Source organism: Gymnodraco acuticeps, unplaced genomic scaffold, assembly GCF_902827175.1.
Source record: "Gymnodraco acuticeps unplaced genomic scaffold, fGymAcu1.1, whole genome shotgun sequence".
Lineage (NCBI taxonomy): Eukaryota > Metazoa > Chordata > Actinopteri > Perciformes > Bathydraconidae > Gymnodraco > Gymnodraco acuticeps.
In genome coordinates this window covers 2699432-2727331 of record NW_022992216.1, presented here as the reverse complement: position 1 = coordinate 2727331, position 27900 = coordinate 2699432, and the positions used below count along the sequence as shown (strand labels likewise).

At 40.2% G+C, this 27900-nt stretch overlaps 1 protein-coding gene across 1 annotated transcript; it reads right to left on the bottom strand.

The window, feature by feature from the left end:
- Positions 1-1034: 1034 nt before the first annotated feature.
- Positions 1035-26699, bottom strand: cbln1 (cerebellin 1 precursor). Its single transcript, XM_034205877.1, is given in 4 exon segments — positions 1035-2665; positions 24524-24643; positions 25948-26031; positions 26033-26699. Coding segments are annotated over 4 exon segments (576 nt in total). The 5' UTR covers positions 26207-26699; the 3' UTR covers positions 1035-2467.
- Between the last annotated feature and the right edge of the window lie 1201 nt (positions 26700-27900).

The following is a 27900-nucleotide window of genomic DNA, read 5'->3' as shown; positions in this document are numbered from 1 at the left end:
GAATAGGCAACCGAGGGATGTTGGGGAGATGAAGATGTGTAAAAGAGGACTGACAGGAAGGAGAATCAAGAGGTGGGACGAGAAGAAATGAAGACCGATGAGGGGGCAAAGAAGAAGAGGAGAAGGAGGGAGTGCAGGAGGAAGAAGGGAGATGATGTTGATGTTTGCTTGTTATTCCAGCTCTAATTTCCCCCCCGGAGCTCATTATAAAGTCTGGAGAAAAACTTACCAAAAAACCTTCAAAAACCAACAGAGTGGAGAGAGAAAGAGAAGGATGAGCATCCTAAAAAATAAAACATAAACAAATGGAAAAGAAGAGTAAAGGTTAAGAGGCACCATGAGAGGAATAGGGACAGAGAGTAAGAAGGAATTGGATATAGAGAGAAAAGTGAAGATCCACAGAGATGTGGAGACAGGAGGAGACAATAACAAGAAAGACACATATAGTGAACACCACCCACCGTTTCACACACAACACACCAGGGGCTGTGTGTGCTTCTGTTTGCTTTCAGAAGTCATGCCAGCTTCCGCAAAATAAACTGCCAGGCTTAAAGTAGGTTTAAGAAAAATAAAAGTACCATTTACATTTTATTGATTTCAGAGCAAATAAAAAAAGAAAAACATTTAATAAATTGATTGATTCATAATAATAATAATAATATTAAAAATAAAGGTACAAATAATACAAATAAATAAAAATACTTTTTTAGCTGTAGGTTTTTTTACATAAGTAGTAGTCTCAGCTTTTCCGTCACAACTTGGTTTGACCCAAAACAAAAACAAGAAGCATGTTTTTAATCAGAAGAGCAGAACGGCAGCCTCAGATTTCCACACACAATCACTAGTAAGTTTCTCTTAGAATATTTTTTTTCTTTTATATAACACTGAAGTACGGAAATACAGATATTATAGTCATCAAACCAGATTCAGTTTTCAGTATTAGAATTATCATTATTGTCATCATAATACCAGTAGAATAGAAATGGTGGCTTAAATCTTGCTATATTTATATATCCTTTTGTATATATACTGTGTAAATGTATATATATATATGCATATATATTTATACATATGTGTATATATATATATATATATATATATAAACTATATATTATAGAGTTCGTGGTTGTAAGTTGGTTTCAGTGTCCAAAGTCCAACATTGAAGAATAGCAAGGAAGGATCCGTGCTGGGAGGCAAACGAGTAGAGCAGCAGATAAAGGACAGACACAAGGGAGGAGAGGGGAGGACAGAAAGGAAGAGAGGGGGGGAGTGAGGGGATAACAGAGGTATACAAAAAAGAAAGAGAGAAATCTGCACTTGTGGGTAAACGGCATAGTCGAAAAGGAGACGAGGATCCTGGAGAGGGAGAGGTACGAATCTGAAAGAAACAGCAGCAGTGAAGGAGGGAGATGGAGCTCGGGATAAAAGCACGGTAGGAAAGGATGGAGGCGGATTTAAATGTTTGTGTGGCTGCCAGAGATGAAAAACACACAGAAGGAGGTAACGTAGCATGTAGCAATGCTTTCTGTGTGACTTGTATCAATACCACATTAAGGTTCATTAGATAGAGTCACCAGAGTCACAAATCAGTATTGAAAAGATTGATAGAGAGTGTTTATAACTTCTAAATGTTACAGTTAACTTAAATCCGTGTTTTGTGAAATGTCTACTTTATAATTGTTCTCCAATATTCCGAATGTTGTCTTTGAAGAGCGACTTCCCAACCAGGAAATTGGACCATCCAAGTAGCACATGAATGCACCATTGGCCTTGGCAAAGGTGTTTGAGTGCCATTGTACTGTTCCTCCTATGGAAGTTAGAGTTTGGCTTTAGGGCTAGAGTCTGACCTGAAGTCAGTGCAATGTATGTAATCAAATGACTTCAAATATCCACAGTAAATGGGATATGGGGGGAGCAGTTATTCAAGAAACATTCTTCAAAGCTTATGTTGATGGAGATCGATGAATGAATGATTGAATGAATGTGGAGAAAGAAGGGGGGGTACACTCGGGCTTCAGTACACGCTGGAACATATAAATGATCACTTGCTTCTTTCAGCAGAGAATAAAAAAGGTTTTGGCTGTCCAAAGCTGCAGTCAAGCCACGAAGAAAACAGAGGGAGGAACAGATGGATGAAAAGGATGGATACAAGGAGGAAGGGAAGTGAAGAAGCTGGCCATACACCTTCATGTACTGGCTTCATAATTCCTCTCTCTTTTACCGAAGTATAATCGCTCTGTGTCATACATCTCTAACATCTCCCTCCTCCCTATGCAGCGTCCCAAACAGAGTCTGTTGTCACATCCCCGCTTCTCTTTTCCACCATCTTATTCACGTCCTTTGCTCTTTCCAACGCCCCTCTTCTTCCTCCATCTGCCTTTTCCTTCGCCATTCCCCAGGTCCTCCTCGTTCGTTTCCACCCCCTGCTCCTCCTCCTCCTCCTGCTCCTCCTCCTCTTCCTCTCCCTCTACACGGGGAACACCAGGAAGCCGGAGAAGGTGGAGTATTTCCATCCTCCCATTAGGTTTCCTCTCTCCAGTTTGAGGTAGGCCCGGTCTCCCTTCTCCATCTGGATCAGAACCCCATTGCTGGCCGCCTCGCGCGTCACATCCTGGTCGCCGGCAAACGCTGAAATCACCGGCCACCCGTTGTGCATCAGGCTCACCTGGGCAGGGCAAACAGGAGAAAGAGTTTCATTAATGCTTCCAACACGAGAAGGGAAATATAGGGATTTCATTTGTTCCATTATCTTCCCTTTTAATGTGTTTTTGTTTATTACGTCTTACCTATTTTATACCAATGTATAGATTGATCAAATCAAAGGGGCCCTATTATTCTTTTAATAGGTTTGTGTGCATGTAAATGGTCTTCAAAGGCTAAAATCCCAAATTCCCCCTAGAAAGATTTGCTCTCCAACACACTGCTTGAAAAGCCTCCATTGTCGGCAACATAATGACATCACACCGTAACACTCTTGCTTCTATTAGCTAGTGCTCCAAAACGTTGTATGTGATAGGTTAAGGGGCGGGATATCTCTAAGCAGTTGACCAATCAACCAACAGAGCCGGCCAAACAGCTAACCAATCAGAGCAGACTGGGCTCTGGTTTCAGACAGAAGGTGAAAATAGGTGCTGCAGCACAGGCAGTGTGAGAAAAAGAAAGACAATTATGAACATTAAAGCATGGGGACATGTCAAAGTAGAGGCACAGAATACAACCTGAAAAGAAGCATATGAAATCCTCTTTAATGTACTAAAACCATTTACTAGTAAGGATTCGTTTAGATGTTAATGTATTAGGTTAGTGTTATGTGTTTTTTTTTTGCTTGTAGTTTTTCAGTTTTTAACATACACTTGTTCCCATTTGAAATGTGTTAGCATTGTCTATTGTAAATACTTCATGTTAAGTGTCAGGGCCCATATTCTCAAGCTTTGGATAGTTTATATGGGTGTCCCATTTCAGGCATTTCCATATTGTTATGTCTTGTTTTTTTTTAATGAAAAAATTCAATGAATTAAGAAAAATCGAAATGCCTGTGTAGCAATGCATGTAAGAACGATAACACAACAGAACATTACATGTGTGTGGAGCAGCTTTGTGCTGTTCAGTCAGCACATTATCAATTGATATATAGGGTGATTTTTTTTTCAATTACCACTCGGAGAAGATTTTACAATGACTTAGAGAGACATTCACACACAAAGACACAGCAAACCCACACGGTGTCTGACTCGACAAATGTCTCAATGGGGAATAACATCGTCTTCCTACAAAGAGAAGGAGCTGTCAGTGAAGCGTCCCCTCTCTTCCCCGGCCAGACGACACACACACCAGACACCAGCTTTCATCACTCAGAAATACGAGCGCTCCCTGGATTTGTTCCCCCCGTATGCTTCGGTAAGGAATGGTTTTATGCAACCCATGGCACAGTTGCAGTTCTGAAACAAACTGAAATGAATTTCGGAGAAATGTCAGTTTATGCAGGATCACACTTGATATTAAACCTGTGAGATTCCTCACCTTTCTGTGAGCAAACTCGCTGTTCCTTGAAAAGAAAAGAGAAACACCACAGGGGTTGTGTTCTACTGCATTTATAGACACACTGCAAGACGTATGAAAGTATGAAAATTAGGGCCGGGACTCGATTAAAAAAATTAATCTAATTAATTAGAGGCTTTGTAATTAATTAATCGAAATTAATCGCATTTTTAATCACATATAAATATTTGACCTAAGAACAGTGAGAAGCAATTTTTTTCACATGGATTTTAGTATACCATTAGGCGCATTCACACCGCAGTACTTTTCCCACAAAGGTTCATGAGAATTTAGTTCATGAGAACTCTTTGAACCTGGGGGAGGATTAGGCAAATGAAGCCGCTGACGTCACTTCTTCTTCTTCTGCTTTGGGTTTACTGGCAGGCCGCAAACGGCGTATACTGCCGCCCAAAGTCCCCGGCCGGAAGTCCCCGGAGTTGGGGCCAGAACGCCGACACCTCCTCATCTCTACCGCTCCCATGTTTTATTTTGTGTTGCCATAAATTAGTCTCTCTGCGTTTCTGCGCTGGGCTAATGCTAATGCTAATGCGAGGATAATAAAATGGCGGCTTCACAAAACTTTTTGGGAGTTTTACGGGGCGTGGTTTGCAATCCGCCCAGCCAATCAGAAATATAGCTCTTTTCTCACAAGAGAGCCGTACGAAAGTCCCTGCTCTCTAGCAGCTCTCTGCTCTCTAGCAGGGACTCTCGTGGAGGTAAAAAGGTTCTCATGAACTAATTTTAGTACCAGCTCTTTTTGGTGTGAACGCGATAAAAGAGGCTAACGTCCACGCTAGCTGCTATATGTTTTGCATTGAGGTGATACTTGAGAATTGATGTGCTGCGGTGATATGCGAATTCCTTTTTGGGATCCACCGGATATATACCAGAGTAAGAAGGAGGGGTTTGGTGTTAGGTCAGCTGGTCATCTTTTCAGGTCATCTCATTGGGAGACGCAACGCTGGCCAGCAGGAAACCAAACAGGCTCACTTTACAACAAAAGGTCTCAAGGCCTGCATACCTACACCTCCCCCACAGAGCAATAAAACCCTGTTTACTCCAACCAGCCCAGAATGTTTATAGCCATTTGTAGTCCTTACATTTATGAAAGGATAAAACAGAGAAATCAATATAAAACACAAACACAGGTATTGTTTGAACAGTATTCACTTAACTGCTACTGTTGATAACCACCAGAGAAACCCAAGGGACCTCTCTTAATATCACAACCACTGTAGCTCGTTCTAAGTTGAATGCAAATCAGGACATGCTCTCACCTTCCCCCATCTTCCTTTGTCCTCAAAAACACATGTCAACAGGCCCCATATCCAGCTCACAGTTTTACCCAAATTATTCCCATTTTAAGCTTATCCATAGTTTGCTAACATGAATAAATACAAATATAACTCTACAGTTTTTGCATTCCATCATTTTTTCAAATTCTTTGAAAAATGTTACGATGTGACCAGATGGCATTACTTTCGAGAACAAAAATATACCGTGGTTCTCCGTCAAATCAATTGCGAGGAAAAGTAACCCTAGATTTGTTTTTAACACATTTGACGACTTTTGGTTGCTGATATTGGGGCAGTGGATTTAGCAAACATAATTATATTAAAATATACAATGATTAACAGACTTCTCTCTCCCAATGTTAGCCAATGGGAAAACGTCATTTTGGGACCCAATTACGCCATGGCATGAACTGACACAGAAGTTTTAGTACCAACGTTTGACCACTGCGAAAATGGCTTTAATGGTTCCGGGGGGCTTGGTAAACATGTGTCGCTTTGAGACTTTGATTGCTTACAATGATGGATAGATTTTTTGGAAAGTAGAGGTGCCATTAATATCGGGTGGAGCACTTGTAATTGTTTTACTGTTTCCTGTTAAAACATCGGGACGTTGGACATTTTTGTCATTTTTCATCAATAAGAAAACAGCCTCTGTCTCCTCTACAAAGATACACTCATGACAAACTCTGATGTACGGTACAAACGTCCACCTCACAACAAAGTGCTTTTAAAAATGTTTTCTTTCACAGACATCACGCCATTTTTCTTTACATTATTTACACAGCAAGCCAGTTTTCATATTTCATCTTTCCATAGTGCACTTTAATCCAGATAGAAAATCCAGCCTGTCCTCCTACAAAAAACGACCATATAGGTCGATTGTTCAGCAGCTAAATACGACCCAGAGTCACGTTTTAAAAAGTGTAGCACCTCTAGTGGTCGTGTAAGAAACAACATGCTCCTGTCGATTGCAAACGCTCCGGAGGGTCGTTTATTCACAAATTACCCTCTGGAAAATCCTAAATTGTGGAATAGTTTGGCCATTAAAATGCTTTTTTATTAGATTTCTAGCGAGAAGTGTATATTGTACTTTTATAATCTACGTCCAGTGGATGTGTAGGATCTACAGTTTGATAGATATACGAAGATAATTTGAGGTCTCGCCAGGAGAACGTGTACTGTATATGGGGCAGCTTCCATGTAAAGTTAGCATGGGTGAAAACAGTATTTCCGGTCTCGAAGTTTTCATAATAAAACCGGAAGTATTCCCCACACTGTCAAATGATCTCCATTACTCATCCACTTAAAAACATCAGTTTATCCTTGTTAATTACACAATATTGATTGGTTTAAATTGTGTACAATGCTTTTGTGTTTTTAACCTTCGATTCGGAGAAACAAATAGTTTTTTTCGGAGTTTAGACACTACAGAGTTTTCCGAAGACACTACACTACCCAGAATCCCCAGCTATCGTTTGGGACTACAACATCCGCCTTGCTTTACAAACCCCGTGATTAGCCCTCAAGCTCTGTGATTGGATGTTGGAGTGGCAGTGCGACAAGGTTACGCCGAATGTCAAACAGCTCTTTGAAATGGAATGGAACCACGCCAGACTATCCAAAACTGGACTTGGACGGGTCCAGCCCAGCCCTCCCCCACAGAATTACACATGCTGGCTATTGTGTGTTTCGCAATATGTTCTATGGCACGTCTCTACTGGGAATTGTAGTTTTATAAGACGTTTTCGTATTTCCCACAATTAGAAGTTGCCAGTATTAAACTGTATACATCCCTGGAGGTTTAGGGGATACGAAACACATTGGTGTTATCAAATTTAAAACATATAATTAATACATGGGTGAAAATTGCTTGTGCCCATAATGGGCAGCATTAATATACCCACATGACAGCTAAGGTCAGAAGAGCTTTATTTAACAGCTGGTCTTATGTCTGTGACCCCTCCTGTTGTTAATTGATAAGCCTGAAACATGCACTTGTCAAGGTTCAGATGCACATTTAGCAAATATGGCAGTAGCCATCGATCATCTTAAGATAAGATACTTTATTAATCCCAATTTGGGAAATGTTTTTGTTACAGCAGCATGTACTACTTTGTTCTACTCCACTACAATTCAGAGGTCAACCTGGTATTTTTACTCTACTACATTTATTTTTGTTACTTTGCAGATTCTGATTAATGATGTGAAATATAAACAACCCTCAAATCAGACTTTCGTTACACCTGAGTAAAATTCAGCCTTATCAGTCTGTTTTTCACATCCTCCTGTTAATATCTTTGGACGTCCTGCACTAAACTGTTTTATTGTAGAGATCACTACAGTATCTTCTTGATATTTTCTATTCTATATTTCTATCATTGACCCCTATTTTGTATGTAGGCTACTCTTAATATTTAAATGTTTTCATAAAAATTAAACTTATTCAACAACTAAATTCAATAACGTGCTTTAACCACTAGGAGGTACGGTTTAGACCAGTGGTCTAGTTAATAAAACATAATAATATCAAACATAATATGACTATTCACTTTATTGTGAAATTAAAACGGAACAGTAAAGGAAAATACAGTTTCAGTCTCTCAATGTGAAGCTTATGCATTGTACCATAAACTTTTATAGACCTGTAACAGTCAACTGCATGACGAGTTGGAAAGGTAGTTCAGAAAATCAGTAATATCTTTAAAAACTACAAAAAAAATCCCTTTCTATCAGCTGTGCACCGTTATGGTGTAAATACAGACTATCTACTTATTGGATCAAATATAAAAGTCAGCCGAATTAGTGTTGATACTGCAAGGAGACGTATTGTGTGAAAAGAAATGGAAGATGTTGTTTAATTGTTGATATTTTATGGTCCACGTCACGTATTCAGTTTTGGTGGCATCTCTTCCAGTTTGTCAAAAGGTCTTCTGATCAGGGCTCTATAAATACATATCTACGGCAGATATGCAATATTTAATGCAGCCGAACCGTGTATTACAATGCCGTTATGTGATGACTTTCAAAGAGAAAAGCAAGAACACTCGGAATAAAGTATTATTATTATTTTTTAAAATGTTTTCCGATTTCATATCACATAAACACCATATCCCGACGTGCATTGCGGCGTGATTTTAGCCTATCAAAACCTCTGAAAAAAGAAATGTGTCTCTCAGAATCGAAAGAGAAAACCCTATGGGAAAAACACAAAAGCATTGTACACAATTTAAACCAATTAATGTCGTATAATTAACTAGGATAAACTGATGTTTTTTAGTGGATGAGTACTGCAGATATCACTGTTAAATCATTTGATCATTGGTTTTATTATGAAAACGTCGAGACCGGAAATACTGTTTTCAACCCGTAACTTTACATGGAAGCTTGCCGCATATACACGTTCTCCTGACGAAACCTCAAATCATCTTCGTAATATCTATCACTATAGATCCTACATATCGACTGGACGTGGATTCTAAAAGTACAATATATACTTCTCGCTAGAAATCTAATCATAAAGCGTTTTAATGGCCAAACTATCCTACAATTTAGGATTTTACAGAGAGGGTTAATTGTGAATAAACGACCATCTGTAACGTTTGCATTCAACGGGAGCACTAGAGGGCGAAAACTTTCAAACGTAATTATAGGTCGTATTAAGCGCTTGAACAAACGACATATTTGGTCGTAATAAGGGCTTAAACAATCGACCCATTTGGTCGTATGAGTTGGAGGACTTGTTGAGAAAATCACATCTTGTTTCTGTACACCACCTGCAAGTAAATTATATGAAAACTGTTGCCTAGTGATGGGACACAGTTATAAGCTTACCATAATTATACACTTATCCACCTCATTTAACTACCTGATGGTCGGTACAGAGGATCTCTGTGTGTGTGTGTGTGTGTGTGTGTGTGTGTGTGTGTGTGTGTGTGTGTGTGTGTGTGTGTGTGTGTGTGTGTGTGTGTGTGTGTGTGTGTGTGTGTGTGTGTGTGTGTGTGTGTGTGTGTGTGTGTGTGTGTGTGTGTGTGTGTAGGAGATGGAGAGCCTGTCAGAGTCAAGAGCTCTCTCGGCCCAGCACTCCTCTTAATAGCAAACTGAATTTAGCATGTGTATGTGTGTGTGCGTCTCTAAATGTGTGTGTGATATTCTGAACAGCCAGTCTGTACATTTGATGAAAACATTCAGACTGTACTTAAACTATTTTTTTTTTTTCAGAGTAGAAACACAGGCTGGGTCGTGGCAAAATGTTCATTTCACTATGATGAAACATGTATCTAGTTAAGGCCTTAATGAATTTAAATATAAATGGTGCTGTGTTGCATGTATCATTACACACCTATTATTCTGTCTGTAGAGTGGTCATTTGGGACTAATGTGAGGCGAAGGAGGCATCACTCAGAGAGCATTGTCTTGACTCTCTGTTTTGAACGTAGCCCATTTTGTACTGTAGGGAAAATAACTCTCCTCTTTGTATGTTTATTCCACTTCCACTTTTGACAGTATCGTACTCCCTCTCCTGATCCATATTCATCCTCACTTTGAAGTCCCGAGCCAGATAAATAGTCTCAGCCATTGAGGCAGTGGCATAAAAAAAAACGCTCTCGCATGAGGAAAGGTCACTAATGTCAGCAGGTTTCAAACGGTTCTTTATAGTGAACTCAAGGACTAGACTGAAGGAATACGTTAGTTTAATATGCCAATGTGTGGAAAACCAAGTCACAGCTGCAGCGTAATTAACTGGTGTACAATACATTGGTTTATTACCTGTGTCTTTATAATAAAGGGATGCAGAATATTGACATCTTTGACTCATTATTTCCCTGGACAATTCAGCAAATAAAATGTACAATACCACCACACGTGTTGTCTACTCCAGCAGAGTGCACCCAATTAGAGTGGCCACCTTACAGGTAAACCCTCCTGAATTAGAATCTAACTTGATTGATTACAAATAGGAAACTGTTGATGAAAATCTCCAGGCAGTGAATGAGATGAGAATAAAATCACTTCTGAAATCTCAAACACTATGTTTGGATCTACTCCTGCTGTGCTGCGGCTATCATTAATAACTGACAACGCTCCAAGCAACATAAAGAGGTAAATAAAGGAAACAAGTTCATAATGAAATGAACTAAACACCCCTTTAGTGGAGGATTTTCAAGGATTTTTAGCAATTATGATGAAGATGGTGGGTTTGAGATAAAAGGATACACAGTCTGTCAAATATTTTTGAAATCTTTAGTGATGCTTAATACATTTAAATAGTTTCAGTTATTATTATTATACAAAACTGATGTATACATAAATGAACGGGGAAAATGTGGCTCAATCTATCAAAGTATTTTTGTAGGCCATTCCAGAAGTTAGAAGAAGGGGTCACTTAACAGAAGCCAATGAGATTTGTTTTTTAAACAAACTATAGCATGGTTAGTATGCCATGCATCACCACCACTGTGTTGAATGCGAACCCGTGTTGGACGTGGTAACCTAGTCTTATTAAGTCACTTCTTAGCAAACGCCGTTTTAAATTTTCCAGTGAAGTATTTGCTGACGTTTTCTGAATCATAAACACAAAAACCAATGACTCTGAGACAAGGGAACAGGAAGTGGTAAAATGGTAAAAACTCAGTTTAGATTTGAAGACCTCATGACTGCACCACTCCATAAGGTTTGCTTTCACGACATAATGAATTCTCTTCTCCTCTCTCTTTCCCAATGAAAGCATTACTGTTTACAAGAAAGCATATTGATGTAACTTATCAAAATAGCTTGCAGTAGCTATCAGCAGTTAGCGGGACGATCTAATTGCTTGAGGAGGCAAATACATTTGACAGGAAAAATAATAAAAAAGATTCTTACTTTTAAACTAGATCACTAAGTAAGACAACTTTTTATTTGTATAATTGGTTGATCCTATATTTCCAGCTTTTTGTTTAAATGTGTCGAACTACACTAGCATTAGCCATAAAAAGAAAGGCAGTGTGTCCTGTGTTTTGTTAGCACTGAAGAAAATGTAAGGTGACCTGACAGCATCACAAACAATACTACAACTTGGGAACATAAGGGGGGGGGGTTATCTATTTCCCTTTTACCATCCACTTCTTTCTTGCAACAAATCAAGCAGAAACATTTAAAAGAGGCCAGTCTAAAAATATCAAGTACTTCCTCCCCCACCCAAAACGTCCAACGGAGCACTACTTTCAATACGGATGACGGACACTAAAAAGAAAATTGTATGTGGAGAGGTGCAGCCAAAGTCTTCAAGTTAGCCTCATTAACCTCTAGATCATAATAGAAAAAAAGCAAGGGAGAAGAGACGCGGGAGACAGACAGGAAGAACATGCATATGGATGGATAGATGGATGGATAGAAGGGGGGATTAAACAAGAGGAAGAGAAAGGCAGACTGAATAGTGAGAGGGAGGGGGAGGCATGGTTCCTGTCCAGTGTGCATGTAATGCTTCCAAACAGAGACAGAGATGCCAGCATTGCTACATCTCTCTGTTCCTCTCAGATACACACACAGACCATGCAGACACAATCCCGCCTCTGACCTACCCAACCATTCACTCATGTGAAACTCACACTTACAAGCCTTTACCCCTTCCCTGAACCCACATGTTTTGAGTCCATGCAGACAATGTCTCTTTGTTGCAGTCAATCATTGAAATACTCTGCTTTGTAGAGCAAGTGAGACCTGGGATCTGAAACAAAGCTGGGCCTACCTACCAGTCAATAATGGCCTTTTGGCATGTTGACTCTTAAAATACATAATGGGGCAGTTAAGAGATGTTTGACTCTGTAGGAATAAAATCAGGACACATATGAGAGAGAAATATCGGTTTTATGTTATGTCCCACTGTGCAGCCATGTTATATTTTTTTAGCAGGGATCAGCAAGAGCAGTTCTTTCATTTAGACTTCATAACCAAAGTCAGTGGTCCAGTCATTTTGAAAATGTGAAAACAAAGATTGTTTCGGATGCATAAAAGTAGCCATTGACACATGTAGGTGACACATTATATTTTCCTCCTAAAATGGCTACATTTTGAACAATGGTTCAGTGTTAAAATCATCAAGAAAGCTAGCTTACGTTAGCTGTTAGCATCTGTGTAAAAGCTGCTAACGTCTAAAAACTAGAGCAATGCTCTACAGAGCTTCACTCAAGTGAGTAAATTACATTACAGATAACAAAGCATACAAATCTCTTTTGGGTTAGTTCTTGCTATCTCTCTCTTTCCTTTTCCCCCCATCCTTCTCTTCCTCCAACACACACACCACACACCCACACCCACACCCACACCCACACACACACACACACACACACACACACACACACACACACACACACACACACACACACCACACACACACACACACACACACACCACACACACACACACACCGCCACAGTTGGTCAGTGTGTGGCGTGTGCCAGTGATGTATAGCTCTAATAAAGCTGTGACCGTGGCTGTGGAAGGATGAGTCCGTTGTCACCCAACACACAAACACACACACACACAAACACAAACACACACACACACACACACACACACACCTCTATGAATGAAGATCAAATGTTGCTTCTGCCTGTGTGCATCACACACCAATGAAAACTCTCTCACACACACACTCAAACACACACACACACACACACACACACACACACACACACACACACACACACACACACACACACACACACACACACACACACACACACACTGCCAACTAAACCCTTACAATGACCAACCATAAATATAAAATCATGATAATAGGGCTGTGCGGTGTCAGGCCACCATCGAACAGATTCATTAATGCATGAGCACCAATTAACTGGTTGAGTATCGGAATGTGTGTGGGAGAGGGAGGTAATGGGGAGGCAGCAAAAAAGGCAAAAGAAGAGATAGAGATAGGAGTGAAATGGACAGAGAAGGTTGGAGGGAATCAAAGATAAAAAGAAAATCTGCCTCTTGATATGTAAATAGAAGTGTTCTGACGTCTCAGTGCACCACTTAATGCCGACGACATGATGACATCCTGTTATTGCATCATCAACTCCTGTCCAGTCCACTGACATGACAATGATACTGTTTTGTCTGTCTCTCTTTCTCTCCACGTCCTTTTTCCTTCTTCTTTAATTTCTCCATATTTTCCTTTGCTTTCACTACTCTCCTTCTTGTCACTTCTCTTTCCTTTTCTCTCCACCATCTTTACAGACTGATACAGATAGATGTGGTGATGGATACATGCATAATGATGCCTATGTCCGGGGCCTTTGACAGCCTATCTCTTTGAAATGGCCAAGTTTCCAGTATTAGAAGTTCTTTTGAAGTTTTATCAAAGTTACTCCAGGGTCACATCACAGGGGGAATGTGAGATATGTTATTGGTATAACATTGATGGTCTTTTAAAGGTAATGTGATAGAAAGACATGCACATTACAACTGATTATTTTTAGGAAAGTGGTGTATTGATCTTAGTGTTAAAAATGTACATATTTATTAAAACTTGAACATTGGGTGGAGCTAGTATTAACGGGATGTTTACTTAATATTTAAAAGCAGGAACTAACAAGACAAGAACCCCAGGGTTAGATAGGACATTTGGGAAATGTTTGCGTTGCAGCAGCAAGGCAATGCACATACGAGAAATTAAGACATAACAAATAAACAGTCCAACATTTTTCTGAAATAGAAATAAAATAGCATTAAAAGTGAAAAAATATATATTTATATACGTGGATGTGGAAAATATACATGTGGAAGTACAACTTTCCAATCCAGGGTTGCTGCTAAGACTATGCTGTTTGAGTGAAGGGACTTCGGGCAAATAGTGATTTACAATAGACTGTTGTGCAACATTTGTAATAATGTTGTGGAAATATATGACGAGGCTAGATATAATCCTATTAGCATTTGCAACTATCTGCCTGCTCCTTATACTTTCAATTTGCAGAATTCTCTATAACATACTGTGTTTGCATTGTTTTCATAATTAGAGTCTGGCCGGGGACTTTATTTAGGTCAACTCCGTCTATTCGGTGGCTTCAACAAGCTTTTACATTTTTCAATGTCTGTCCTTTGTTGATGTACCTTTTGAGCACATATTGTGGAAACCAACAGTAGGTGGTTTCTAGCAAAATACAAATCTAGAAATGCAATTACCAGCCTATTACTCTCAGTGGGCCATAGATGTGTTTTGTAAACATGTATAATACGCCGTTTTGAATGCTATTAGTCCACAAATTGAAGATCGAGTTAACATGTTATGTCTGTCAGTAGGAAGAAAAAAAAAGGTACCGTTGGCACGAAACAATTACATAACAGCATTAGTAAGTGATTATGTAAGGGATTACATCTGATCTGCTATTTATTCAGTTCTATTGAGGGAAAAGCATTGTTCCCCCGGCCAATATCAATCCATATAATTGCTGTACATGGCGCTGGCATTACAACAGTTTCCCGTCAAGCACTATATCTTACAGTCCCATTGTAGATACCACAAACTAAAGACAGTCATTGTTTCTTCTAGAATCTCTATCCTTTATCAGTGCTGCAGTGATGGATGTGCACTGATGGATAAAGCACATTAGTCATAAAAGGAATTACTAACTTTTCATTGTAATTGGCCAAATCAGGCACAGTGGTAAGAAGCATGTAACACCATGGTAATGTGGCCCACTTGTTCATTTGAAACATGCTAGTACCAAATGAAGCTGTAACTGGTCTGCTGTTTATCAGTACTACCTAGTCAGATACATTGGTAGGTGTAAGGCCTTTATCATGGAAGGCTTTTGGATCTTCACAGAAAGAAAAGCAAAGGTTCTAATAGAGGGTAACAGGTTGCAGAGAAGGCCTAGCCGGCCCGGGAGTGTGGAACGTAGCCACAGACCTACTCCTTACCTCTAACCAATTCAGGTTCCAGTGGGGACCTTTCTCCCTGTGTGCCTCTCCACCTCTGTTTCCTACTTCTTACTTGCTACCCTTTTCCCTCAACCTATCCTAAGGGAGTGCATGTATGTAGACACGTTAGTTTAGCTGCTATAGGCTTGGACTGTTGGGGGGGGCATCTTACTCCGTCTTTCTGGCTGTTTGTACCTGTGTACTCTCATGTTCCGATTAACCCAGTTTCCCCCAAATCTCTTTTTTTGTGTCCATATATACGCCGGGATCCTGAGTCGAGGCTGATCCTGAGTCGAGGTTGATCCTGAGCCTTGGCTGATCCTGAGTCGAGGCTGATCCTGAGTCGAGGTTGATCCTGAGCCCTGGCTGATCCTGAGTCGAGGTTGATCCTGAGCCTTGGCTGATCCTGAGTCGAGGCTGATCCTGAGTCGAGGTTGATCCTGAGCCCTGGCTGATCCTGAGTCGAGGCTAATCCTGTTGCTGTGGTCGTGTGTCCTGGATTCTCTATCCTGAGCACTGGATCTGAGTCCTGGACTTCGAGTCGTGGCTGAACCTGTCTCTGCGGTCCTGCCTGACTCTCATCATACTACTTCCCTGATGGCTTCCACAGGACTGTTGATATCCTCGTGGATTCATCTTCTTATTACAGACACATGCATTTCCAAACATTTGGACTACCTACGCTGTAAAATGTATTATCTCTTCGATTTACACACGGCATCTATTGTCTGTCCGTCCTGGGAGAGGGATCCCTCCTCTGTTGCTCTCCCTGAGGTTTCTCCCATTTTCCCCTTTAAACTGTGGGTTTCTCTGGAAGTGTTTCCTTGTACGATGTGAGGGTCTAAGGACAGAGGGTGTCGTATTGTCATACTGATATTCTGTACAAACTGTGAAGTCCACTGAGACAAATGTAACATTTGTGATATTGGGCTATATAAATAAACATTGATTGATTGATTGATTGAGGTGTGAGTGCTGTGAAATCCAAGCAATAGATGGATCAAATCCAAAAGACATGTTGCAAAGTGATGGGTGCAACCATAGCAAAGGTCAGAAGTTTTCTAAAGTATTTCCATTTGATACCAGGGCAAAAAGACAGATCTTACGAATGACAGCAAATCTTTACCAGTCTTCATCAATTTAGCCTCAGGGAACAACATCATTAAGTTAGGGAAGCCAGTGGGCAAATCCTTCAAACATCATGTTTCTTCTTTATGGAAATTCTAAACAACAGCTAAATGTCAAAACACATCAAGAGAAGACAATTCATTAAGAAAGGTCAGATGAGGACTTCACTGAGAGCAGATGGCCCCTCATACGATTTGTTATCGAACACTCCAATAACCAAGAACCATTTGATCTTGATGGAGCACGTAAGCTTCTAAACGTCCAACTTAATATTATCTATTTTTTATAACTTTGGCCCCTCTGACAAGGGTCAAGTCTTACCATTATGCTCCGACAAAACGTTGGGCTAGGGTTATACACACACACATGATGATGACGATGACGTATCACTGACGATCACTGTTCAAGGTTTAGCAATTCTAGATAAACTGGACAAGGTTGAACTGTCATTTACGAAAATCTGCCATAGTTTGAACGCATAATACTTTGACAGTTTTTACGATACTTGGGAAGGCTGAACCATTAAAACCCTAATCCCCAAATCAGCACATTTGTTTTACTATGAGAAAGGATGTGGCAAACCTACTAAAACTACTTTAAGACCAGTTTTTTATAAATGAAGGCCAATCCATACTGAATATATAATATGAAGGCTAAAATTGGATTTTAAATGTTTTTTTTCCTCTGGATATTGCTGGTTGAGACATCACCAAAGAAACGGCAGACTTTGAGTCCTGCTCTGACACAGCAACATAGCTGTAGACTGGTAGACTGGTAGTGATGCAGCAGCCAGGGTCACAGACTTTGAAGCTGTAAGCTACACAAAAATATAGACTTTGATTTGTGTGACTAACTGAAGGACTTCTTAGTACATCAAGCAGTACATGTGCCTCTTTAAAAGCTTTCTGAATGCATGATGTCAGCACCATGGTTTTACTCTCCTTATAAAAGCTGACTCAAACAAGCCTCCCTCTAACATTTACAATCACGATTAAGAGTGTAACTTTCAACGAGATTGTGTGTAATTATTGATTCAGGAAAGAGTTATTGAGTTAAACATTGCTTCAAGCCAAAAGAACATGTAATTGCTTTTACTATGTCTACAGTAATGAATATGTTTTGTTGGGTCTTGTTCATTTAAAAGAGAATGAATTCAACAACTTTCACTTGAGAATTAACCAGAGCAACTTTCCATAATGAACTGTGTGTGTGTGTGTGTGTGTGTGTGTGTGTGTGTGTGTGTGTGTGTGTGTGTGTGTGTGTGTGTGTGTGTGTGTGTGTGTGTGTGTGTGGTGTGTGTGTGTGTGTGTGTGTGTGTGTGTGTGTGTGTGTGTGTGTGTGTGGTGTGTGTGTGTGTGTGTGTGTGTGTGTGTGTGTGTGTGTGTGTGCGTGTTAGGGGGTATCTATAAATGCCATTTACACAAACACCCACTGGGAGAAACATGTATTTTTCTTACTCTCTGACTGATTGAACTTCACATTGTAATAGCGCACATTTGTCCAATGAGATCCTTTTGATAATGGGTGATTTTAATGGACATGTCACCAGTATGGTCACCACCATATCTGACACCAATTAAATCCATACAAATGTCACATTAGAGAAAATAACTAGTATGAAGTTAAAAAAAAGTCAATGTTTTTTCTGAATGGGTTTTTTCTTAAATGCCTGAAATAAAGTTGGGTTGAAATAGACTTTTGAGATTCTGTGTGTCCTAAAAATGGTGGCTGCTAACAAGTGGCTAAACGAGGCTACTAAAGGCAATCACGCCGAACTGAAGTCCACCTTTTAGTTTTAAGCTTAGCGGTGGTGATACGCAGCCATGCAACGTGAAAACAACCTGTTAGGATCATAAATGTTCTATAAAGCAAAATCCCAGAGACATGGCTCTATGTCAGGGAAACAAGTGTACATCAAACTTTGACAGAGTATGTGTGGACTCTCAGCATTCATAATATCCACAGGGAGCTTGTTTCACCCTTGTAAAGCCAAACTAGCAAACAAATAGAGGGGTACCTTGGTCAAACTTCAGCATGTTCGAGTGTGTGGTTTGACCATGTCCTGGATATAGGAACGACGGGATCCAGTAACGGCACAGTAGGCCAGTACCAGTGTTTTGAAGCGAATTATGGCCGCCACAGGTAGCCAGTGAAGCGATTGGAGGAATGTGTTAGTGTCGGAAGATGAAAACCAGTCAGGCTGGAGCATTCCGGATGTTTCTGCTAGTGTAGTTCTGCCATTAGTAATAGGTTAATCCTATGGTATTTTACATTGCATAAATTAGCAGTAATGTATTCCTTACTCACATCTCTAATTGTCTTACTTATCATAACTCACTGCATCGCCTAACCAGAACACCCCGGTTGAATTTCATCCTAAAATGAAATATTGATATGAGCAGGTAGTGAGACCTAACAAATTGTTTGAATAATTTGGTAATAATTTGGTAAAGCAAAATGAGATGTTACACCTGTATAAATAAAGGCTAAATACAAAATAAAAATAAATAACCCAAAGCAGAAGGCGTGATCAAAGTCAGATGGTCATCATCAGGCGACCATGCAAGTCTGGAGAAAATGAAATCCATCCACTAGTTGTGCCATCATTGCCATCCACAGAATCCCTTTCAGCAACATGTTTAAAAATGACTCTACAAAAATCTGAATTGTCAATACACACCCTTGAAAGGAGCTTGTGTGTGAGGCCTATCAACTCGCAGGATATACAGTTTCTCTGGCCAGCTGCAAACCAACTTCATTATCTAGTCTCTTCACCTTGCCCCTTCCCTTCAAAGGCAGGAGAACATAGGAACAGATAAGGAGTTTATTTATGTGGCTTGGACTGGTGTCTCTTTTCCCTGCATCCCCTCTGTATAGATGAATGCGGTCTGAGCCAGTGGTAGAGGACTAGTGTATATCTATGTTTTCATCTTCATAGAAAAAATCAAGCAGTTGATTCTCTTCCCACTAGGGCTGCTCAATTAATCGTATTTTAATCGCAATTACGATTATGGCTTGCAACGATTACGAAAACAACGTAATCGAAATAAAACGCTTATTTTTGTACTATTATTATTATTATTTTTTTTTTTTGGGTTTTTCAGTTGAATTATACTTAAAGTTCAGGGTAATCAACTGTTAAAAACATGCTGTTCACATTTTTTTTCCTCCAATAAATTGATGTTTTCAAAGTAAATGGATAATCGTTGTTAATAATCGTGATATCAATTATTGACCCAAATAATCGAGATTATGATTTTTGCCATAATCGAGCAGCCCTAGTTCCCACTTAACAATGTGCAACACACCACCACACTGCTGGCCACTCACTTCCCTAACACAAAGGCTGTAGTTTGATGCCAGTGTTGTGACACTCACCGTATGAGTGATGTTTTAGGTGCTTTAAGACGAAAAGACGCCCATTTTCTACATTAATATTGATCTGTTGTATTTGGCTCACCACCGATTTGTATGCCTAGATTTGACTGTTTAGCGTTATGTTGGCTGTAGTGTGAAGCTGCATAAGGAATCAGACTATATTAAATAAACAGTCTGATGATATTTAAAGATATCCAGAAGGGATGTGGCTTTTTCAAAGTTTGCTCCCAGCGGTTTTAAAGAGTGAATGTGTTTTTAAAACGGAACACTTTAATGAAGTGGTGCTCATGTAGCGTTATTGCAGCGCTATAACTATTTTATTCGCGGACAACCTCATAGAAAACAGTCACACATCATATTCATTATCGATCATATAAAACCAACATGTAACAATGTCAAATGTAACAAAATTCTCTCTAAAAAAAACGTTTTAATCAGCTGATACCGGTTAAGGACACCCTCATAATAAGTCTTTGGATTTTAAAACCCTTACCAATATAAAACACAAAATATATTTTGTTAAATTAACTGCATACTAATGAGTTTAACCAATACGTTACGACAGTTATCATAAAATCAATTTAGTTTAAGAATGGAATTGAAATGATATTATACCTTTTTGCAATTACTAACAATGATCTTGCCTTAGTGTGCAGTACAATTAACTGCATTTATTGTTCTGTTTTGACTGCATGGCATTTCAAAACAGAGCATGTGGTGTCAAATATCTTACTACAACACGGGACGCCCCAATCTACGCTCGTTAAATAATACAATGTGTGTATTGGAAACCAAAGCAATACATGGGCTGGTTCTGAAAGAGTTGAAAGGATTCTGCTCTGTTGCAGACCGAAGCAGCAGCTCTGGGTCAAATAATAAAATAAGTTCTTATAACCCAAAGAGCAGCGTGTAAAGGTCCAATCGGAGCAGCGTGCTCATAAACAGCTTGAAGCAGTGCCTCCAGGTTTCCATCCCTCAATGGGAAAATGAGAAAGCAGGAAGGCTTAGTACACACACAGCACAGGCATTAGATGTGCTCCTTGTGAAGTGTTCACCCCTACAGAGCTGCTGTGACCCGAGGCTTGTGAATGCCATTTCTGAATGCTAAGGTGTTCTACGGCATTTTACTGCTTAAAATGTAACTTATTCGTACAACAAAACCTCACTAAAGTCCAATATACTCTGCTATATGTCTTTCCTTTAAAGGCTAAGGAAGGTCTATATCAGGTTGTTATCCTGAAAATTCACTTCACGGCGATTTGAAATAAATAAAAGTGACTGACTGATTAGTAATAATAAGTGGGACAACTTTTTTTGAATGAAGCCCCTAATCTCACACTAATTACACTAATGTTCCTGAATCCTGGACCCTACTCTCTTCCATAAGTGGGTCAAAAAGGACCCGTATTAGAATAATATGTGTTTTTATGTCATTTTGGTTAAGAAAAATAATTTGTAATATTTTATATTTAATTGTTCACTATTTATACTTTTAGAAAAAAAAATTACATTTTGAAAAAAACCGTTTTCCCATAGAAAATTAATGCGGGTCATTTTTGACCCACTTATGGAAGCTTTGGGTAGTCATACAAAAACTACAATTTCTTAAAATGTAAATTACAAATTTGAATGGCATGATATCCAAAACATGTTTTTTGAGGAATAGCTGGAATATGAAATGATAAAAAAAATGTAATTACAAAGATACTTCAAGAAAACCACCTCACCGGGTCCATAAAGACCCACTTATGCATCTAAGGGTTATTAATGAAGCCCCTAATCTCACACTATTTACACCAATGTTCCTGAATCATACATGAAAATAACTTTGTTTTGTTATTTTTGTTATACATTACCCTACCAATAATAAGTGTATTGATTTAAGTGAAATCTATAATTGTATCAAGATATTCCATGAACCTTTGCTCAATACAAATGTGTATTGAATAGAGCTTGAACCCATCGTAATGTAAATCAATGCAAAGCTGTCAGTTAGCTCTATCATGAAGTTAAGCAGGACTGTGATGCCCACCTGCTGCTCAAAGACAAGCTAACGTCCTAGCTCTTCTGATTGTTTTCCTCCCGCGCCTCGTCGGTTTGCCTTTCTGATCCGTGAGCTCTTTGTTCCAAGCTGTAGGTATACGATGTTCAGTAAGGGATATAGGACTCATTTGTTTCAGTTTGATTTGTGCATAACAGACGACACCGAAGGAAAAAAAAGACAACGTGTTTGATATGTATATTGTAAGTATTTTTCAAAAACAACGTGAGCCCTTCATTAGAGGAACACAGGTGTGATAATAGGTATAGTTATCTTTGGAACAGAGAATATATTGGTTTCAATTTGCAATTTTCTGTTTAATTGCTAGGCGAAACACAAGAGATCCAGCTGCTTTTTGACACCCACATCACTTCTCTCATCTCTCACAGTTTGTTCCATCGCTGATGAGCGATGGAACAAACTGTTTTTTCCTTCGCTCTGTACGTCTACCCAGCAGCCACTGATCAATACTTACTCATGATGCCTGCTTTTTTCTCTCTTCGCCCTGCCTGAACCTTCTCCTTCTTTTTCCTTCCTGTCCATCCTTTGTTCTTTTCTGACGTCTCTCTTTCTTTTTCTTCCCACAATTGGTGTTCATTCATTTCCTTTCCTTTTTCTCTTTGTTTCCTATTCACTTTCTTTTTCACCTTCAATCCATCTTTTCCTCCTCCTTTGTCAAATGTCCTCAGCCTTTCCTCTCCATCCCTATCACTCTCCTCTCCCCGCTGCCTCTCTTCTCCTGCATGCACCACAGTAGCTGCCTCTAAGGCAATCAAACAGTGGGAGTTTTCAACACAGCAGATGCGCTGGATGGCTGGATGGGAGGATGGCTGGATGGGAGGATGGAGGATGGGAGGATGAGTGGAAGAGGTTGAGCAGCAGGCTTGGAGGAGAGAGGACAACCTGTTTTCGTGTCAGAAACGTGACAGAACACAGCTCCAGCCTAGAGTCTGGCTTTTAACGAGCATCAGTCAGGAAATCATCTCTTCTTATCTCAAGTCACTCGTTCACTGTTTTCCTTCTTATATCTCAGTTTCATATTGAGAACATCACAACTTAGCACAAGTAACACTCCTAATGTTAATGTGACAGGCATCGTGTTCTGCCTGGTATGACAGAGTTAATTACAATAGTGCCATGAGTCAGTATTTGCCATCCACGGTCTATTTACGCTCAGTCACACACAAATGACTGGGAGTGCGCGCCCGAGCTTCACGTAGCATTTACCCCTCACATATCGCCCGCCCTCCTCGTTGTTGTTATTGTTGTTACTGCTGCTGCCATGCTAATTAATTCAAGACTCCAATAATAAAGTATAAGTAGAACAACATAACGCCAAAGACCCGGGGAGCCAACAGCATAATTACACAACAGTTTAATTTGCAAGCGGTACATTGTAATTAACGCAGTGTGGTTTGTAAAGCGCCATCACGTGCATGTTAAACGCTGGAAATGGGCTTTAGACTGCTCAAGTGCTTCATCGCTTGACACATGAAAATAATCTGGAGACTGAATCTAAGGCACAGTTAACACCAGTTAGTAGGATGAAAGGAGGGTTGTGATACTGCAGCAGTGTGTGTGAGGAACAAATAATGGGAAAACATTATTAGTTATATGTGAAACCCATATGAGTGTGTTGTGTGTAAGAGGGAGACAATTCAAATGCCTGTCTGTGTTTGAAATGTACTTCATATTTAAATGTTAACAAAGAGCTTGGATTTATTTAAACAATGTGGGAGGTGGCCAAAATACTGGACAAGAAAATGAAATATCCCTCTTAGGCTAAAAAAACCTATACAATCCATTGTGTGAAACTCCCAGTCTTCGCTGTTTCCGTGTTCTTTCGCACCTCCTAAAACTTTGTGTCCCTCTGCCTGAATTTCTTTCTTATCGCTGCCAACATTTGTTTGCGTTTTTTAAGGCAGGGGGCTAGATAGGCTTTTACCAATCATATGGTCAGCGGTTTGATCCCACACCCAGCAGGCACTGACCTGGACAAATGCTACCTTCTGCACTCATATTGACAAGTGGCATAATGATGAAGAACACTCATGTGAAAACACAATAGCCATACAGTTGTTCTAGTATTTCAAGAGATACCTAATAATGGCTGTTGATGAAGAATAATGAATATGTAATGTTTTGTGCCCAAAAAACCCTCCCAGTCTTAAAATGTGCAAGATACTTAACCCCACATTGCTTCCATAGGGATGTCTGTACTGAAGTGCACGTAAGTTGCTTTGAAAAAAAATGTAAATAATCATAAATCATGTAATGTAATAGAAAACATTATTTTTAATATCTACATAAAACCTGTCCAATGTGACTGAAACGTCCACTTAATGTTTTCATATTTCTAAAGAATCTATTGCAGCCTGCTGCTGAGACACAGGAGGAAACGTCGCTGTCCATGGTGCTGAAAGTAAAGCTGCTGAAGCCGCCTGGCCCTCCTCGCGCTCTACAACCGCACCCCCCGTCACTTTTGACGGCTGCACGCGCTTGATTCGGCTCTGTCCTCTCTGCATGTATTGATTAATTATGATCGGGCCGGCGGGGGACCAGCTTTCATGTTAACGCCCGCCTCCTGCGCTGTCTCCCGGGAAAGACATCTCAACTACAAAACGACTTCCAGTGCGGCGGATAATCAACTTTTGTGAGGGAGAAAAAGTGTGGAAGGGCACAAAGGCACACACATAAAAGACATACGAAACACAAAAAACACACAAAAGAAGGCTACCTGTATAGTTTGGCGATTGTAGACTTTCACTACGTGGAAGTTAAAACTGTAAATCCCTTTGCGCGGTGAGATGAAATTACTTCTCTCTTCGTCAAAATTCTTCCCAACGTTTACTAGAACCTAAAAGAAAGAAAGAAAGAAAGAAAGAAATAATTAATTAATTGATACAAAAAATACTTTATCCTGCTTTTCTTTTACAGGATTTCTACTCAGATTACATAAATAATGTATACACAAACAAAGAGCATTTCAACAACTAAATGCAAAGTCTTCACTAAATGTAAACCCTTTGTTTAGTAATATTCTCAGATAAACATGGTTTATTATATCAAAATCTTCAATGTATTATCAGAGAGGTGAAACCTTTCTATAGTCCATATTTCATTTTTCCAGCCTACTTTTTCATCTCGTAATACTTCCTAAGATAGCCTTTTGAAATGGACTCTAAGGGCCCCTCAGGCCCCGGACCACACATGCAGATCCACTTGTCTGCTTTTATCTAGGCCCCCCCCCCCACTCTGTGAGAACTTCCAAACTTTATGGGAAATGAAAGGGGACTTAATTAATCTTTTAAATGGTATTTTCAATTATGTATCTGCAGCCAAATGACTGGTTTTATGGACAGAGGCGAACTGGCGTGTAATTGAACGGCAGTTTGAGAGATAATTAACCTTTAACGGGAGGCGGGGAGGACTCAGCCCTCGCGACCTTCCGTTACTAAATTATTTGGCGAGATGTCAGTTCCCATATCCCTTATTGTCAGCTCTGAAAAGTTGAAATATTCAAAGGGCTTGTCTACCAGCCCATTATTTCCCAACTGCTACCTATACAAATAATCGTTACCGTCAGAGACAGATTTATTTCCGCTCCGTTGTTAGTTATCTCGAGTGGAGATGTCCACGAGACCATTACCAGAGGTGCACGAGATGCAGCTGCGCATAAATCTAGCCACCATATCCACCCTGGATTCTATGAACTGTATGTATGCACAACATGCTCCTAAACTTTGTCAGCCTGAGGCTAATTGTACATACACCTTTTAACCCTAACCATTTGTATTAGTATCAACGTGCATCAAAAGGAAAAATAGGGTAATAGGAAAAAAACATCCTATTTTTTGTGTCTGGTGTTTGTATGAAATGTGTGACATTGAAGTCTACTTTAAGCCATTAATTGGTAGCTCAACGTGTATTCCTTCCAGGCTTTTTTAACAACCGTCACACAAAGCAAGCCATATACATTCTCACACTAAACCTTTAACTTTAAATGTTAGCTGATAATTCTGTCATCCGGTATAGAGTAATATTCCCTTGAAGTAAAATGGCGTGAAACTGACGTAAAACTGACTGATAACAGTTGTAAACTAACTTCCCTTCCTTGATTTGTTGGTATTGTTGATAGAGAACATAAATGTATTCTCCTACCCGGTCGAAGTAGATGACCATGGTCCGGTTGCTCATCTCGGAGGGTTCATGGTTGGTGTTCCGGACTGCGGAGAACGCCACTTTGGGCGCTGCCGGAGCGCACCGAGATCCCGAGTGCGGTCCCTGTGGGGTCCGCGGCCGGGTTGGAGTCGCACACCACGAGGCACTTCCCCTCCAGGATGATTGGTTCCGTCTCGTTCTGAGCGCGAGCCGGGCTCACCGCAAGCCACACGGCACCCAGGAGGCAAAACGCCAACATACCGGACCGAACGATGAACTTCTTCGCTCGTCTTCACACCGTCCGCCGCGGGTCTATTCCCCTTGAGAAAGTAAGGTGAAAGAGTTTCCCAGTGTTCCCCCAGATGAACCTTAATGAAGCTTGTTTACAACTAGATGCCACTCTCCGTCTTCTAGGATTGAATTTGCCACTGCGCACTGTTTCTCCCTCGCGGAGTCTCTTGGAGGGAAAACCACACGGTTTATTTTGAGGCACCTCTCCTTTTTTCTGAAATCAGTTTACTGTCCCTGCATCTCCAGTGGAGTCTCCAGTTTTCACCTCTTCTTTTCTTCTCTCCTCACTTCTCAGCAGCTTTGCTGTCACTTGGAAACACAATAAGCAGGAGTCGCGCGCTGTGCGGAGGGGCCCTGGACGAGTGACGAGGCAGCAGAACTCATAGCGCGCGGGGGAGCTCCGTCTGTGCTCTCTCTCTCGCGCGCTTGAATTATTGATATGTGAGATATGAGAGTTTCAAAACACAAAAGGCTCGAGAGGAAGGGACGAGGCTCGCGAGCGCAAGATGCTCCCCGCCCTGGTCCTACTTTTTTTTCACAGACCCCTCCCATCCCCCCGGTAACTGAGGCCCCATCATGGGATTAGCGCGTGCGCGTCTTCGATATTTTCCAATCCACTGCGTGCAGACCGCCCCCCTCGCCCCGCCCAACTCCCTTCTGTAGCAGCTCTCTCCTTCCCTGCGTTCCTCCTCCCTTAGTTTTTCTTACACAGATATATCTTTCTATCTATCTATCTATCCATCTATCTATCTATCTATCTATCTATCTATCTATCTATGCTATCTATGCTATCTATCTATGCTATCTATCTATCTATCCATCTATCTATCTATCTATCTATCTATGCTATCTATGCTATCTATCTATCTATCTATCTATGCTATCTATCTATCTATCTATCTAATCTATCTATCTATCTATCTATGCTATCTATCTATCTATCTATCCATCTATCTATCTATCTATCACTTCTATTTGTACTTCTCTCTTTCTTTTACTTTTCTTTCTCAGCTCCGGTAGCATATGTATGATCTCTAAAGTTTTCAGAGGGATTTAATTAAAGCTGCAAACAAATCCAAACAGACATGGTTAAGGCATAACAGTTTGAAGAAAAAACACCAAAATATCAGGAAACATTTAGCATCTTTCGTAGCGTGTCAGCGATGAAAGACACCACAGGGAGGTGGCAGCAATGCAGAAAGCATGCCAAATGAGCACCCCAGGAACAAAACCAACAGGGAGGCACACACAGAGTAGGTGCTTTTTAAAGGAGCATTCCAGTGAATACATATGACACAAACAAATTTGATGCAGCACAGGGGAGATATCTTGCCCATCTCATTGAACACGCTTTACTTTCCACGCCTTGAAGTAACTTGACAGCATCTTTTATTAGCTGTAGCCGTGTTTTTCAAATTCTACACTTACAGGTTTTCAGTTGGAATTTGTCGTATCAAAGCCTGAGCAGAGTCTTTTTAACTGAGTTATTTTCTTAGTGTTAAGAAAGCTCTCCGCAGTGATACAATCAATAGTGAAGCTGTGTGCATGTGATGAACAGGTTCCATCGCTCATCCCGTGCGGCTGCTGCCGGACGCTGGTTGACGCTGTGGTGCACTTCCGTAACTGTGGGAGACGGAGGAAACTAAATAACTTGATTTGCAT